The 15,243-nt window shown below is 41.2% G+C and overlaps 1 protein-coding gene and 1 long non-coding RNA gene across 6 annotated transcripts in view; both read right to left on the bottom strand.

Annotated features, from left to right (window-relative positions):
• Positions 1–5,135: 5,135 nt before the first annotated feature.
• Positions 5,136–15,243, bottom strand: part of LOC108678441 — a 36,315-nt gene continuing 26,207 nt past the window's right edge. For all 5 annotated transcript variants that reach the window (XM_047883902.1, XM_047883905.1, XM_047883903.1 and 2 more), the window contains 5 exons: positions 9,240–9,452; positions 8,009–8,654; positions 6,160–6,423; positions 5,656–5,919; positions 5,136–5,313 (listed from right to left, as the gene is read on the bottom strand). In XM_047883902.1, coding sequence (XP_047739858.1) covers positions 5,140–5,313; positions 5,656–5,919; positions 6,160–6,423; positions 8,009–8,654; positions 9,240–9,452 — 1,561 coding nt within the window. In that variant the 3' untranslated portion in view covers positions 5,136–5,139. The remainder of the gene's footprint in view (positions 5,314–5,655; positions 5,920–6,159; positions 6,424–8,008; positions 8,655–9,239; positions 9,453–15,243) is intronic.
• Positions 6,518–7,484, bottom strand: LOC125178953. Its single transcript, XR_007157093.1, has 2 exons — positions 7,449–7,484; positions 6,518–6,734 (listed from the first exon to the last, which is right to left on the bottom strand). It is a non-coding gene; the product is annotated as an uncharacterized LOC125178953 (long non-coding RNA).

Here is a 15,243-nt window from a genome sequence, read left to right as displayed (position 1 = left end):
AGATTATTTTATTTTAAGTAGCAATTTATTCAGCTACGCATGCTAGGGGTTGGAGTTTGGCAAACTCACGACTTGTATCTTCTTTCTTTTTGATATTAGCACCACACGGCAGAAATCTCCAGAACTATGAAACAAAACAATACTGTACAAAGTCCCTCAACAATGATAGTATTTGCGGATAATGCAGCAAAAATCTCATGTACTGGCAGAGCTTGTACATGAGATATATTGTTTCACCTGCATCCAATCGATCAATTAACTAACCACAAACTTGTCGGCATTTTATTTTATACTGATATCGGGGAAAGAATTTTTGTTTAAAATAAAGAGAATTTGGAAATAATTTCTGCCAAATAACCACAGGCCCAATAGCTCAGAACTAGAATTAAACCTTCACCATGCATTAAATTCCTACGGATCACAAATAGTGCAGGTTCATATAGCAGGCTTAAAAGTTATTCACTCTAATAAACTACGAGGTGACCATCTTGCCCAACTTAATGGCGCAAGAAAAATATATCTATTGGTATTTATACATTTTCATTTCAAAATGTATGCGGTATAACTCCCTATTACAATCTCCTCAGTAACAACTTCCTTGACGCGCGGAAAGTACATTGACTTTCAAAAAATATTTCACATCATTAACAGTAATTAAATGGCTGAGCCACAAGCTTAGTGCTGAGAAGACCGAAGTAAGTGAAGCTAGTCTCAACCTCACTCATGTTAAATGAACAGTTGCGGCAGAACTGGCCTCGACACACGTTAAGAGAACAAACTAAACTAATTAACCTGTAACAAGTGTTCGGTATGCAGGCGTCTGACACGCCCTAACAGCCTCTACACACCGGCGCCGACTGAACCACGTCAAGCAACACACAACTCGAGAGAAATATAAAGTTGAGACTTGAACGCTACTGGTTTACTTTGAATCGATTATTAGTCATGAGTCATTTTATTCTTTAGACGAGTAAGATTCAGACGAGTAATTCCACATCAAAAAGCAATGTTCCCATAATGCTGCAAAAACGGCATCAAAAGAAATGTTCAGCAAGCTCTCAATAGCTCTCGTAGTTTTAATTGAACTGCAAAGCTTTAAAACCGTAGCTCGCATGTCAGAATTTAAGATTTTCGCTACCTCAATATAAAAAAACTGTGAATAACCCTTATAAATATCAAATTTTAAAAAAATTTTCATGAAAACGTGAACATTTACAACAAAAAATAATTGATAGCGATACATAAATTGAGCGTGCTGGAGTGCGCGTACGACAGACTATGTGACGGGTGCGTCCTGAGCCCAGACGCAAAGCATGCACGCTTTGCGGGGCCAGAAACACGAGGATACTTGACACTTTCATTGAGTAATTATCAGAGAGGATCGAAGGTTCAATACTCATAATTAGATGGAAGACTGAGTATAATGGAAATGTAGGAAAAAGAACTCCTAACGATCTTCTGAACCGATAAATACCAAGCGAAAAAGTATCATGTGTAAAGACGTCGACGTGCAAATAAAATTTAATGTCGTGCAAATTAAAATGCAATTGATTGAATGGTGGCCAAATCAAAACTTGAAGTATGAGCGTCAAGTTGGGCGATGAGAGTGAACAGGATTTGGCAGACGATATAATAAATACCTGATAAGAACGCGGAATGCGTGACCTATGGTTAGTTAGTTAGTTTAGTGGCCACAGGTTTACTAGCGCTTCAGCTATTTAGCTATCTCGCACCGAAAGTCATGTTGAACATCACCAAAGAGGTGGAAGGTCTCAATTATCAAAAGTTTCTCTAATCAAAAATAGGTCATCACCCACAAGGGGTGGAAGGTCTCAGATGTCAATCCCGCTGAAGCTGGCTCGAAAGAAACAGCGTTAGCATCTCAAAGAGACGAAGTGACAAGGAGGGACAGGTGAAAATAACAGAAACGATGACACTCGAACAAGAGGTCGCTTACACGGACGTCGGCCGCCCGCACGAGACAGACAGAGAAGGGAAATGTAAGGAATCCTACCTACATAATAACTTAATGTAAGGTATCCTACCTACATAATAACTTAACCCCACAACTGAGACCAACGGTCAGACACCGCGAGCTCAGCGGTGGGGCGCTCAGGAACAATCCCCCTAGGAACGGACCTATGGTTAATGGTATGTTCTTAGTAAATCGCTTCAGATGTTCGTGCTGACGAATAACGAAACATTGATGAAGGAAAAATTACTACCTATGGTTAATGGTATGTTCTTAGTAAATCGCTTCGGATGTTCGTGCTGACGAATAACGAAACGTTGATGAAGGAAAAATTACTGGTAGTCACTATAACTTGCCAGTACAAACTACCACCAATAATTGTGCCTAAGGCGTTATTTATAAAGGTACTGATTCCAACCTGGGCCTGTTTGTCTCATAAACGATACTAGTATCATGGTAACAAGTGGCTTGGTATTGGCAAGTTATACTATAGCCACCACACAACAAGAGCCTCAATCATCATTTTCATATGCATGTAAAAACCATGTTCAGTAATGACTGAGGCATTGAGGAACATGGACTGAATGTATATATACCTACTGAATCAATTCAAATAATGCTAAAATTTCGTTAATGTGATACTACAGGAAGATTTTACAGGCGCGAAAAACTACTCGGAAAACAATCTCAAAGTTCTGATGCCCCGATCCTATACGACTGGCGATAGCTGAGGCCCTCATCATTAAGGAGAGGACTCCAGCTATCAACCTTCAAACCACCGGCTTCGTCAGAACTTTGAGATTGTTTTCCGAGTAGTTTTTTGCGCCTGTAAAATCTTCCTGTAGGTAGTATCACATTAACGAAATTTTAGCATTATTTGAATGGTATCCAATTTACTTGATTTCGTTCATATGTCAACCTACTGAATCATGCAGCCTGTTGACCAAACTAAGATCCCAAATTAATTTAATCAGTTACTTTATTAATACAAAGATCTATCAACTCAAGAAAATGTTTAAAAAAATTATTTGGTTTAATAGTCTGCATCGTAAGAATATAAATAATAAATAAATAAACGCGCATATATTGTTAATACTATAATTGCGACTGATATCTGGAACAACCGTTACCATGCATTTCGCGTGTGGTTTTAATTTATGAATAAAGAATTAATTCAATCAATTATTAAAGCATAGAAACATTATACACAAACTTGCAGAACTTAGAATTATTTTCGTCCATTTCATGAGTTAGCAGAATATTTGCGTGTGCACCACGACTCTACGGTGCGAGATAACTTCTTCTGCACGAGCGTCAATGGAGGAAAAATGTGTCCTGCACCGACATCTTCTCTCCGAAAATATGGATAGAATAAGTTCATAGGGGCCGAGAGACAAGACACTTCACTGTCAACAACAATAATAACGAGTACACACGCAGTGACTAGATAACAGCAGCCTTCATTTCGATCAACAATAATACGAAGGCAACAAAATATAAAGTAAGCTTTACACTACTGAGGAACCTAGCGGGTCGATTCGGATCAACAACCTTCAGACATTCAGATGGTCACCAGGAGAAAAATTAGTTACAAAGATTCATGACCTCCATCGGCATATATCATTTAAATGCAAACTAATATTTTTTTAACATTATTATTAATAATCGGTATTATATTACAAAATGTTTTTGAATTAGTGCCACAAAACGGGTAGGCGAACCCAAACAAGAAAAAAAACGTCACAAGCGTGACCACAGTAGAAATAATGCAGTCTGCGCTAGAGAGAAAATTCTATGTTTTGTCATTGCCAAAATTTCCCGGTGCTTCCTAAATCGCACCTATGCTCGGAGCAGCGAGTGATCTCAGTTAATTTATTTACAAGTAGCGTCAGCAATTGCCGTACCATGATTCGCATAGTTTATTATATGGTAGAACTGCATGCACGACCATATACCACGCGCATGGAGTGTGCTGCAGCGCATACACGAAGTCCGTATTACAGCACGGAATCAAATAGGAGATCAGTGACTAAATAGAATAAAATATATAAGTTATTGATGTTAAAAACTCTTGGTTTTCCTTACCTCAGAATTGTAGGGTAGGCGATGCGAAGTGAATGTCTAAGGAATATATATAAATAATGAATGTATACTGCAAATGGTCATTCAACGCTCATGAAGCAGAACAACGAATATAATGGAAGATTTTACATCTGATCATGCGATCGGTGATATTTGATAATACGTACACCGATATTATAACTACATCTTGCATATGTTGGATAAAAACGTCCGCATTTCAAGTGTCAATAATGTCAAATAAAAGTAGGCCTGCACTTGATCAATTAAGGCCGTGCATTGGGCCAGTGCTTCTTCCTAGCGACGTTCGCGCCTTCAAATGAAGGCTACGAGGAGTGAACAACGCGAGCTGCACTTGATTGGTAACGAATATTCTAAGTTCAACAGAGAATTAATTATGTTCTCTCATAGAGAAATTCTCATACGTCATCTTGAAGAGTTCACAAATAATTGTAAATGAGATCAAAGAAATACAGAAATTCATTTGAAAATACTTCAAGATGATTAACATTTTTATCGATGGCGTGTAATCACATGACAGGATCACCGTCCATGCGAGCGGATAATGTGACTGTCAAGCCCCTCTGCATTACGAATGATGAACGATTCCCCTCACTATCAAATTTTGAATTAACTCTCCTTAGTTTTAATATAGTGGAAGTGAGGCTATTCATATAATTACAGTGAATTACAGGCAGGAGAAATTTTTTCTCGAATCATTGGTATGACGATGAAATGTACACACATTTAACAACTAAAATCATACAACTCTTCAGGAGTCTGATATTAGTTTATGAGCAACACGTGACGCGGAGTGCAAATCTGATGTGGTCGCAGCATGCGGAGAGCGGCGATAGAGTGGTGGTGATGCAGGAGTGGTGATGCAGTTTCGCTGCATCTTCTGAAGCGTTAATGCAGTATTGGTGATGCAGTTTCGCTGCATCTTCTGAAGCGTTAATGCAGTATCCTACCTGCACTAGTTACTCCACTAGCACATTGTAGTGCCTGTCGTCCTCTGCACCTACCTGCCCAAGCTACTCCACTAGCGCATTGTAGTGCCTATCATACTCTGCACCTACCAGCACTAGTTACTCCACCAGCACATTGTAGTGCCTGTCGTCCTCTGCTATGAGCGTCAGTTGCGGCCACTCATCAAGCTTCGTGTCAGGATAGTAGCAGATGAAGTCCTCCTGGTCGTAGAAGGAAGGGCGCACCACCTGCAGCGTCGCCTTCAGGCTGTGCCCCAGTAGAAACATTTCGATCTGTGGCGAGAGCAAGAACATTACAAATCTAAGGAGTAGTTCCTTCAACTTGTAATTGGTAATACAACAAAAACGTTAGAAGTCATTAGTAGGACCGTAGCTGTGATGAAGAAACTCATGATTTTAACTATAACCAATGTTCTATCTGATGAAGACAAATATAAAAAAGGCATAACACACATCAGAGAAACTACGTCCAACACTCACTTAAAAATTCTAATTATAATTATTTTGAATGAAATATATATAATCGTTTGGATGAAATTATAATTGTTTTGGAAGGTCTTTCGATATGAATTTCCCAATAATTAACCAGTGCACATAGCTGGGCCTCTACCATACCTGTTCGAGACCAGCCGTGTCACCGACGCAGTTGAGATGGTTGCGTAAGAACTGCTCGGGGTTCTGACTTGTCTCCCTGGCGAAGATAATCATGGCGAAGAGCGGGACGTTTCCACCGCACGCGTTGACGCTGTGCAGCTGCAGTGCAGACGCCAGCATGTGGAGCTTTACAGCCTCGCACAGCTGCAGGTCCAGGCGCTCGTCGCTGTTGAGCAGCTCTACGAGAGCAGCGCAGCGGTCTGCTTGTCCGATAAGACCGTCGCTCTGAATATAAAGAAAATGTCTCTTTAATTAAGCTGAAACAATAGTCCAGAGTAAAACTCCTAGATTTGCGTAAAATCCTTGAAAATTTCAAAGATTATAGAGTAAACCGTAAATTCTTAGAAAATGATTCCATGAACTCTCACAAAATTCGGTGACTGGCTTCGCAAAAATCCAAAATTGTCATAAATAGCATATAGAAAATCATGACATTTTCAAGCCCCGGCCTGCGTTGCAACTCACGACATTATCGAGCGTCTCGAGACAGTCGCGCATGCCGTCGATGGTGCTGCCGTAGTGCAGCCTGCTGCCGAAGCTCCAGGAGAGTATCCAGGCGGCGCCGCCCGCCACCTCCGCCATGAGACGAGCGAAGGCGGGAGCCGCCCTGGGTGTGGGCACCGCCCCCGCCAGCGCCTGGAAGACGGCGGCGCGCACGGCGCAGTACTGGTCGCCTCGCACGCCTCGCAGGCCTCTGAGGCCCAGTCTGCGCTCGATGCTCTCGTAGCCCTGTGAGGACACAGTTTAAACTGTGAGGACGCAGTATAAACTGTTAGGACGCAGTTGGTGATGCAGTTTCGCTGCATCTTCTGAAGCGTTAATGCAGTATTGGTGATGCAGTTTCGCTGCATCTTCTGAAGCGTTAATGCAGTAGTGGTGATGCAATTTCGCCGCATCTTGTGTAGCGGGGATGCAGTGGTGGTGATGAAGTTTCACAGCATCCTTGAAGAGCGCTGATGAAGTTCGATGTGTAGTATCACATTCAAGATTTTAGGTTGGGCTGAACAAATCAGCAGATGCCCCCATCTTCGCTATGTTTCCTGTGTAACGGCGTTTCATATCAAAATACTCGTAATGCAATAATTTTCAGAAACCTTATAATGACAAAATAAAAACTGGCATGCTTACAAATATTTCCATATTTACGAAAAGAAGTAGATAACAGATGATAGTAAATGAATATACAGAGACAACTTTATAACTTTCTAAATAACGTGAACCGTCTGACGTGTGATCAAAAACGATCATATTGGGTAACATTTGAGTTCAGCTCCTGTGAAGCTAGAAATCGTCAAATCATTTATTAAACGCAGCGAGCGTCCAAAACTCAATATCTAACCACCCTTTAGCAAGATAGATATATGGTAGAGATAAATTTGATATATAGGAATGGCAATGCGACGTATGAATCGCCACCTATAGTCTACCAAAAAAAATGTACATATTTCACAATGATTTACACTCTGAAAGAAAGTCTGTGAGGAGGAAAACTTTATTCGTCCTTCTAAAATCTAAATAAATATAGAGTATCGTTAGAAGTAGGACTTTTCGGCGAATAGTGAACGGCTCTTAAAATATATAAAATAGGCAGAAATGTAACTATGAAAACTTATCAAGTAGAAGACTTGCCGAAAAAATACACCTACCTGCACTAGTTACTCCACTAGCACATTTTAGTGCCTGTCGTCCTCTGCACCTACCAGCACTAGTTACTCCACTTGCACATTGTAGTGCCTGTCGTCCTCTGCACCTACCAGCACTAGTTACTCCACTAGCACATTGTAGTGCCTATCATACTCCTGTCTCTTATACACATCTAGATGTGTATAAGAGACAGGTATAAACTGTGAGGACGCAGTATAAACTGTGAGGACGCAGTATAAACTGTGAGGACGCAGTATAAACTGTGAGGAGTATGAACCTGTCTCTTATACACATCTAGATGTGTATAAGAGACAGGTATAAACTGTGAGGACGCAGTATAAACTGTGAGGACGCAGTGTAAACTGTGAGGACGCAGTATAAACTGTGAGGACGCAGTATATACTGTGAGGACGCAGTAAATGTAAACAATTATGTAAACAGAAACAATGAAGCAACAGGAATAATAACGAAATAGATAAATAAAACTCCTGCAACACATATTATTGAAGTCAGCCCACATTGACCATTGTAATTGGATAAACGAATTTCCATGTAATGTTTCTCCAGAAAAATAATCACCTGCAAATGAGTCTTTTGTTATTGGCCATTAATTTAAATATAACCAGACGAGTTGCTGCGGTCACTTCAACAGACACATCAATTAACTCACGCGTCTGACGGCGTGAGCTTTGCCCGTCTCGCCGCGCCACTCGCGCGCGCAGTACGCGACCAGGTCGACGCGCTCGCCGATGGCCACGACGCTGCGAGACGCGGGACTCGACGAGCGCTCGCGCGACGCTCGACGGTTCTGTTCTTGGCCGCCGGACTGCAGGCTCAGGGAGGTCCCCATACCAGCGAGGTTGGAATTCAGTGCATCGTCGTGTGATGTGTCCAAACTCTCGGTGATTTGAAGGGCATTCACTCGATTAAATTCTCTCACGGACTCTGGGATAAAACACTTATTCCCGTTGTTGGCACATAAATTATCAGTATCTGAATAAACGGAATTGTTTAAATTTGAAGGAGGAGAAGTTGCATTGTCAATGTTCAGAAGCGGAGAAGTTGAATTGCGGCAATTTGTAACGGGAGACGTGGAAGCATTAAATGAGACGTTAATTTTATTTTGAACAGAGACCGGTACGTGGCGCAGGTCATCTGTGTTTCCGTTGAAGCGGTCCGCGTCCAGCAACAGCAGGTTCAGGCCTCGGGATGAGCTGCACGAGTTTGCCTTCTGTAATTCACACACCGGCGCAGTGCCGACGTGTGCTGGAGACGAACGACTGCTGCTGCTGCAACTGCTGTTTTCTGAGCGTTCCCTGTAATGATTTTTTTCATGGAATTTATACACTTATAATAACCGACAGTATTTTGCACTTATATCTACATTATCCATTTCAAGTTCGTTTTCATTAGTCTGCTCCCCAGGGAGTCATGAGTCTGTTTTACACTTAGAATACTTGAATACTATTTATCTTCTTATTTTATACTAGGTAGTATACTTATGTACTATTTATCTACTCATTTTATTTATATACTTAGTATACTTAGTTTACTTTTTATCAGGAACGTGGAGCAATATGTGATCGTTCTAAAGTCCTGTTCAAAAGATTTCGTGTATGCCAACTTTATTTTTCGAATTTCGTCGTTCCTTCAGAGATTGGCTGGCTGCAGATAAAGTTGATACTTTAGAAATAAAACCTGCGCTGAGCAAAGCCAAGGGAAGAGTCATGTCACGTGACATGGGAAATGCGCGCTAGATCTCCTGGTGACTGAAATTACTGAAGCAAACATGTTCGCTCAATCAGACCAAAAATGAGGTCTGTACCTGAGTTCAGCGAGTGGCTCGATCAGGTCCGTACCTGAGTTCAGCGAGTGGCTCAAGGCAGGCCGCTGGTCCGTACCTGACTTCAGCGAGTGGCTCGAGGCAGGCCGCCGGTCCGTCACTATCGGGCTCGGCAAAGCCGCTCTCTGCGCTGCCCCAGCGCCGGCCACCGCCGCGCCAGTCGCTGTCCTCCCGCACGTCTCGGCCTGCGGACGAGCAGCGGCTGCTGCCGCCGTCCCTACGCGGACAAGCGTCGTTGTCAGCGCGTCGACAGCAACCCACACCTGCAGAGCTGACGTCAACAACAATTTATTGTCCAGCTCAAACACTGAATTTTATTTCATTTTTAAATCTTGATGTGTGCAGATCATCAGATCTTGTTAAGTGATCAGATCGCATCCCTCTGATCGAGTTCAGAATTTCACAATAAAACTAAAAATGACAATTTAAGATATAAACTTTATGAATGCCTAGAGAAATAACATACGTTCTTTCATACTCTATGAACATATATGCTAAAGAATTATTGGCCGAAGTACAGAGGGTTTCTAAACATGCTGAGCACTGATAACGAAAACTTGCATTACTTCCATTACTTTACAATGAATATCAATACTCAAGTAAACGAGAAGGCAAATCCAGCGACAGGCAAACAAAGCGACTCACATACGCAGTAAAAATCTTATAACGTTATTTAATGCACTAGAATAATAGCTGTAGTTTAACACAAAGAAAACCTGTGAGATGAATAATATGTTTCACTATCAGCTCTAATACACTAATTACGTGACAACTCTGACTGAAATTAGATAAGTAATGAAGAGAAAGCCTTGTACGGAGTTTAAACAAAGAATACATTAAACTTCGACCAACATACGACCTCTCAGCCAGGTAACCGACATGTGATTCCTGAATGCCCGCATGTAATGACTACGAGCTATGATAATTATGAACGGCATTACTCCACGAGTCAAGGTAATTATGAATGGTATGACTCTATGAGTTGGGGTAATTATGAACGATATAATTATATGAGTAGGATAATAATGAACAGTATGACTCTATAAGCTGGGATAATTATGAACGGTATGACTCTATGAGCTGGGATAATTACGAAAAGTATAACTCCATGAGTTAGGATAATTATGAAGAATAGAATTATATGAGTAGGATAATTATGAACAGTATGACTCTATGAGCTGAAATAATTATGACCAGTATGACTCTATGAGTTAGGATAATTATGAACAGTATGACTCTATGAGTTATTATGAGTATGGGCAGAGTGACTCAGTTGGCCCTGTCACCGACACCCGTCAACCGCTGGGTGCGACTTGGCAACTCCGGCCATCTACAACATATTCATTACGGCAAAACAATATGAATTCGAGGTCATGTGACTTATGAACATTGTTCACAAATGTTCCAAGACTTGTACAATGCACGAATCTTCGCTAGCTGAAAGCTTCACTGAATAGAAAAATTTCTTAAGCCACAGAAGACTGGGATTTTCATTTTAGAAAGACACGAAGCGATAATTTTTACTCTGATTTTAAATCCGCATTATCCTGAGTTGGTGGAGGTGTTTCATCATTACGAATAAGTTTCTGAACCTTTAAGTTCCACCATCTAAAGTCTCAAGAAATAGGGAGTTCTCGCCAGAGAAGCGTGCAGCAGCAGCGGCACTTGACTGGGTGCCAACAGTCGTGACTTGTTTGAAAGAGGAACTTGAATTTTCTCCTCACATGTATAGGTCTTGAATATGTTTATTTATTTAGCGTGGTTTAACGTTCAGTTATTACTTGCAGGATTATTTATATTTATTAACACCTCATGAATGTGAATCTTAGAGGCTAAAGTCCCAATTTATATCGGAATTCAGTACGAAAAAGAGGTCCAGAAACAATTAGAAACACTATTTCGTATTTGTGAACATAAAGCTCGGTATGCCACAATGCGATGTGTATAAAATCATGAATTTCAAGAAATTTTGTATTTTCAACTAGTAGAAAGCCAATCTAGAAGTGAAGTTGGGTGAGAAGACGTCTTTCGCATCATTTTTGCGTTGCACCACAAGCCACGCTGAGCACAGCGGACATTTCAGAACATTTCAGAACATGGAAAATTTAGAATTTTGTGATAGATTTTAACATGCAATATAGTTTTTAATCTGCTTCACGATACAATTACCTCAGTAACAGGCGGAATAACTTTGATCGCTAATTTTTTTAGTAAATCAGAATCAGGTTTCACTCATTTTAATGATGGAAGCTCTTTTTCCCGGAGATTTTGACGCAGTTTTGGAAAAAATTTCATAAACCCGAACGGGATTACGTATGCCCGGAATCTCCTTAACTCACATGAGCCCATCACTAAGGAACGAGACGGCGGCCTCCACAAGTCTCGAGTGCAAGTACCACAAGGAGGCCTCGACAACGTGGCACATCAACAACATCATGATGCACCTGTTTCCTAACAGCTGTTTTCATCCAGCAGCTGCTAAGTTGCTATCGTAACGCCTTCTCAACACAAACTGTCGCAAGTTTCGTCACCGGGACTATTTATGGGCGTGACGCGATCGCAGCGCCAAGTATACATGTGCATGAAAAACCAGGCATACATATAAGTGATCCTGTCTATCTAGTAAGGTCGAGAGACAGACGTTCTCAATAAACTTGAAACGCAACTTGCAGTGCATCAAAATTTGCTCTTTTTGTAAAAAAAAAAGAAATAATTTGATACGCAAGTAAATATGTTCCAGATGTGAACGAAAACCCAACTTCAGTGAGACCTCTTCTTCATGAATTTCACTGTAAATTATACTAACCGTGATTCAGTGTATTCCTTCCATGTAATGTACAAGTTCAAGACCCTATGAGAGCCAACCATGCAGCAGTGTAATGCATAGCTCGTGTATATATATATAGTTGCACGGAGTGAACACTGTATAGCCTAATCGTCGGCAACAACACGATCGAAAATCGTTGAAAATGAATCAAGAAACATCTTAATTCAACAGATTAAAATGAAAACAAATAACGCTATATATTTAGGATAAAAAGACAATCTCTGCGTATATGGCTGCAAGTAGCTACGTAGATACGCGAACAACCAAGCATGTAAGAGGGTAAGCTAGAAACTAAGCAGGGCATCAAGCAGCAGGTAACAATTAATGATGCTAGGAAAATGCAGCGATTGGTATACGGAAATATACAAGAAAGCGAGCATTCATTAAAGCAAGCGAGTAATTAAAAACTTTTATGAAAAAAAAATTAGTATAGTCAGCAATTGCTTTAAGCGAAGCAAGTGGTGGATGATAAAACGACGAATGAAGAGGTTGAAGGAAGCTTATATGCATGGCTGAGTCGATGGTGGGCTGTGTGACGAAGAAAGGTAAATGAGTTTTGATGAAAATCTTTCGTATGAAATCATAGAATTTGAATGGAATCTTAACGATATTGCATACCTAACATTACACTTTCCATCGATGAATAGTGGATCACATCAAGATTTATGGCTAAACAGCCCCCGAGGTCTAAGTACTCGTTCAAATTGCATGAATACCTGGGTGATACAGAATTAATAGAACGAGTAAGAAATTATTAGTATTTTTGAGTTCATGCTCAAATAAAATAAATAGAATAGCATCATTTAACAAGAAAGATATGCTTTCGAACTTCAAGCCCCACATTCGATGCATTGAGATTTACTTATCAACGTACCGGCAACTCGTAAACTATGACAGATCATGCGCACTTGCCAGGCGTCACAGGGAAGAGTGTACGTACAACTCCACGCACCTCGGTTAGGTGGAAGCAATGACATGTTTTTGAGAGCCCGAGGATGGCTGTTCAGTGTATCGTTGACGTAAGAATCTTGCTCCTGAGGCACTCTTCGTTTGAAAGATGATTATTGTTCCTAAGTTGAGCTCACACATGTTCAATTATTGTTCGTCGAAAAGCGAATAATTTAGTTACGATTATTAGTCTTTCCAGTTGAATTATTCTTAATGGCACACTGTATTCATCCAACTAGTCAGAATTCATTTTGCCAATGTAACACGCAAAATAACAGGCACGAGCTTCAACTCCTTCGAGTTATTAGAAAAACTGTAGATCACCGACACCGTGAGATTATTTGAACACTCTCCAACGTATTACATTGCAGTCGAAAATTAGTCCAGCAAAAGAAATCACTCCAATAACTCTTTTCGAAAGTAGCTTGCCACAACAGCACTAGTTTACAACTGCAGTATTTGATTCTTCGATATTGTGGGTCGGTATTGGCGCGAAAACCAAACTTTTTAAATAGAATAAAAAGTACAAAATTGACGAAATAACCGAAGGCAATGGGCGATAAAAAAAAAGAAAAAGAGAGTAACAGAAAACATCAACAAATAAGGATTGTATCAAAGAGAAAGTGACTGAGATTTCTAGGTGTAAGCGTGATGCCAGTGATCTTTCTTGTCACGTCTCTTGCATACTAGGAAGGCACGAAGCAGTTAAGGCAGTTATTTATGAAAGTGGCGCCGTTTGAGCCAGAATTTGAACATGGATTGCAGAGCAACTTTTTGAAGAGTAATCATGTATGAGAGACTAGGCACTATAGGAGCTCGCCCCCACACATTCGTCTGATGGAAGCTTAGTATTAGTGGCCATGGATAGTCGCTCCTTGAACTGACCTATCAAGAACCAAATTTTAGGGTAATTAACGCTCGATTCACTGTTAGATTGTTGACAATACGATTCCACAACACACATGGGTATTTACATTTGTCTGAATCATCTCAAGAAAGGGTTTTTCTAATAATATAATCGACATCAAAATTACCCTTGCAACGAGTGCAAGACCTTTAAGCATAGGTTCGATCGTACAGTAACGCGATTGAGTTTGTACAGTAACCATTCATGAGTTTTCCCCTCAGAAATTTCAGCAATTAAGGACAAAAGAATACGCCTCACTCCTCGCAACGCATAACACCATTGCATCGAATTATGGTTCAGCATCACGAAACATTGGAGCACTTGAAATTCTTGGCAGACGGAATGCGTTCATTTGTTACCGGCCCGTAAGAGTCTCCTGGCAGCTGTTTACGACATGATCCATGGCAGCCATAACCTCTCGACTTCCGATCGCAAAACATCCCGCACCTATGATTCCCTCCGGAGTTCGTTTCACAACAGGACCCGCACTTATGGTTACCTCCCGAGTTTGTTTCACAACAAAACCCGCACCTATGATTACCTCCCGAGTTTGTTTCACAATAGGACCCGCACTTATGGTTACCTCCCGAGTTTGTTTCACAACTAAACCCGCACCTATGATTACCTCCCGAGTTCGTTTCACAACAGGACCCACACCTATGATTACCTCCCGAGTTTGTTTCACAACAGGACCCACACCTATGATTACCTCCCGAATTCATTGCTCTTTCACTACATGATGAGCGAGCATCAAGACCTCCAGACTGATGAGATTCGAAACAGTATCCACGCGAACGATGCCCTAAAGCCTGTGGAAATTCTTGGCACGGTGATATCTTGAGCGCAGTGTGGATGCCCTGCAGCGCAGAGACAGTGTTCAATACAGCGCTACACTGGCTGCACGGATGGCAACAACTGGTATTGTGGGTCCCTGAACTATTACTACGATAACAAGAATCAGAAGACCTGCGAGAATGACTTGTTTCGCTCGAATTGATACGAGGATTACGAATACTCTTTCCTAAAGGTAAAGTAGAGGCCGTAGATGGGCTACGGCTGCTGTCCATGTCAGGATAGCCAGCTAACCACTTCTCAATCAAGGTATAGTCTTCAATAGACTCAGGGGTGATCAAATCAAGAGGAGAAGGATGAGAATCTAGTGAAAGCGATGACATGACAGAAGAAAATCCAAGGGGTGGAGGAGAAATTAATGAAGAACTTAATGAAGAAGAAGAGAGCGCGGCAGGCAAGCAGAGTGAGTGTCTGAGAGGAGTGTTAAGCACGCCTGAGTGGCCGCTAGCAGCAACACCACAGCTCTTCTTGTTAGCCTCAACGAGAACCCCATGCAAGGGCAGTTGCAGCGAGGCAGGTCGAGGCGCC

The sequence above is a fragment of the Hyalella azteca genome, unplaced genomic scaffold (assembly GCF_000764305.2).
Source record: "Hyalella azteca isolate HAZT.00-mixed unplaced genomic scaffold, Hazt_2.0.2 contig13969, whole genome shotgun sequence".
In the NCBI taxonomy this organism is placed as follows: domain Eukaryota; kingdom Metazoa; phylum Arthropoda; class Malacostraca; order Amphipoda; family Hyalellidae; genus Hyalella; species Hyalella azteca.
The sequence above is the reverse complement of the archived record's forward strand: the minus strand, read 5'-3'. Positions and strand labels throughout refer to the sequence as shown.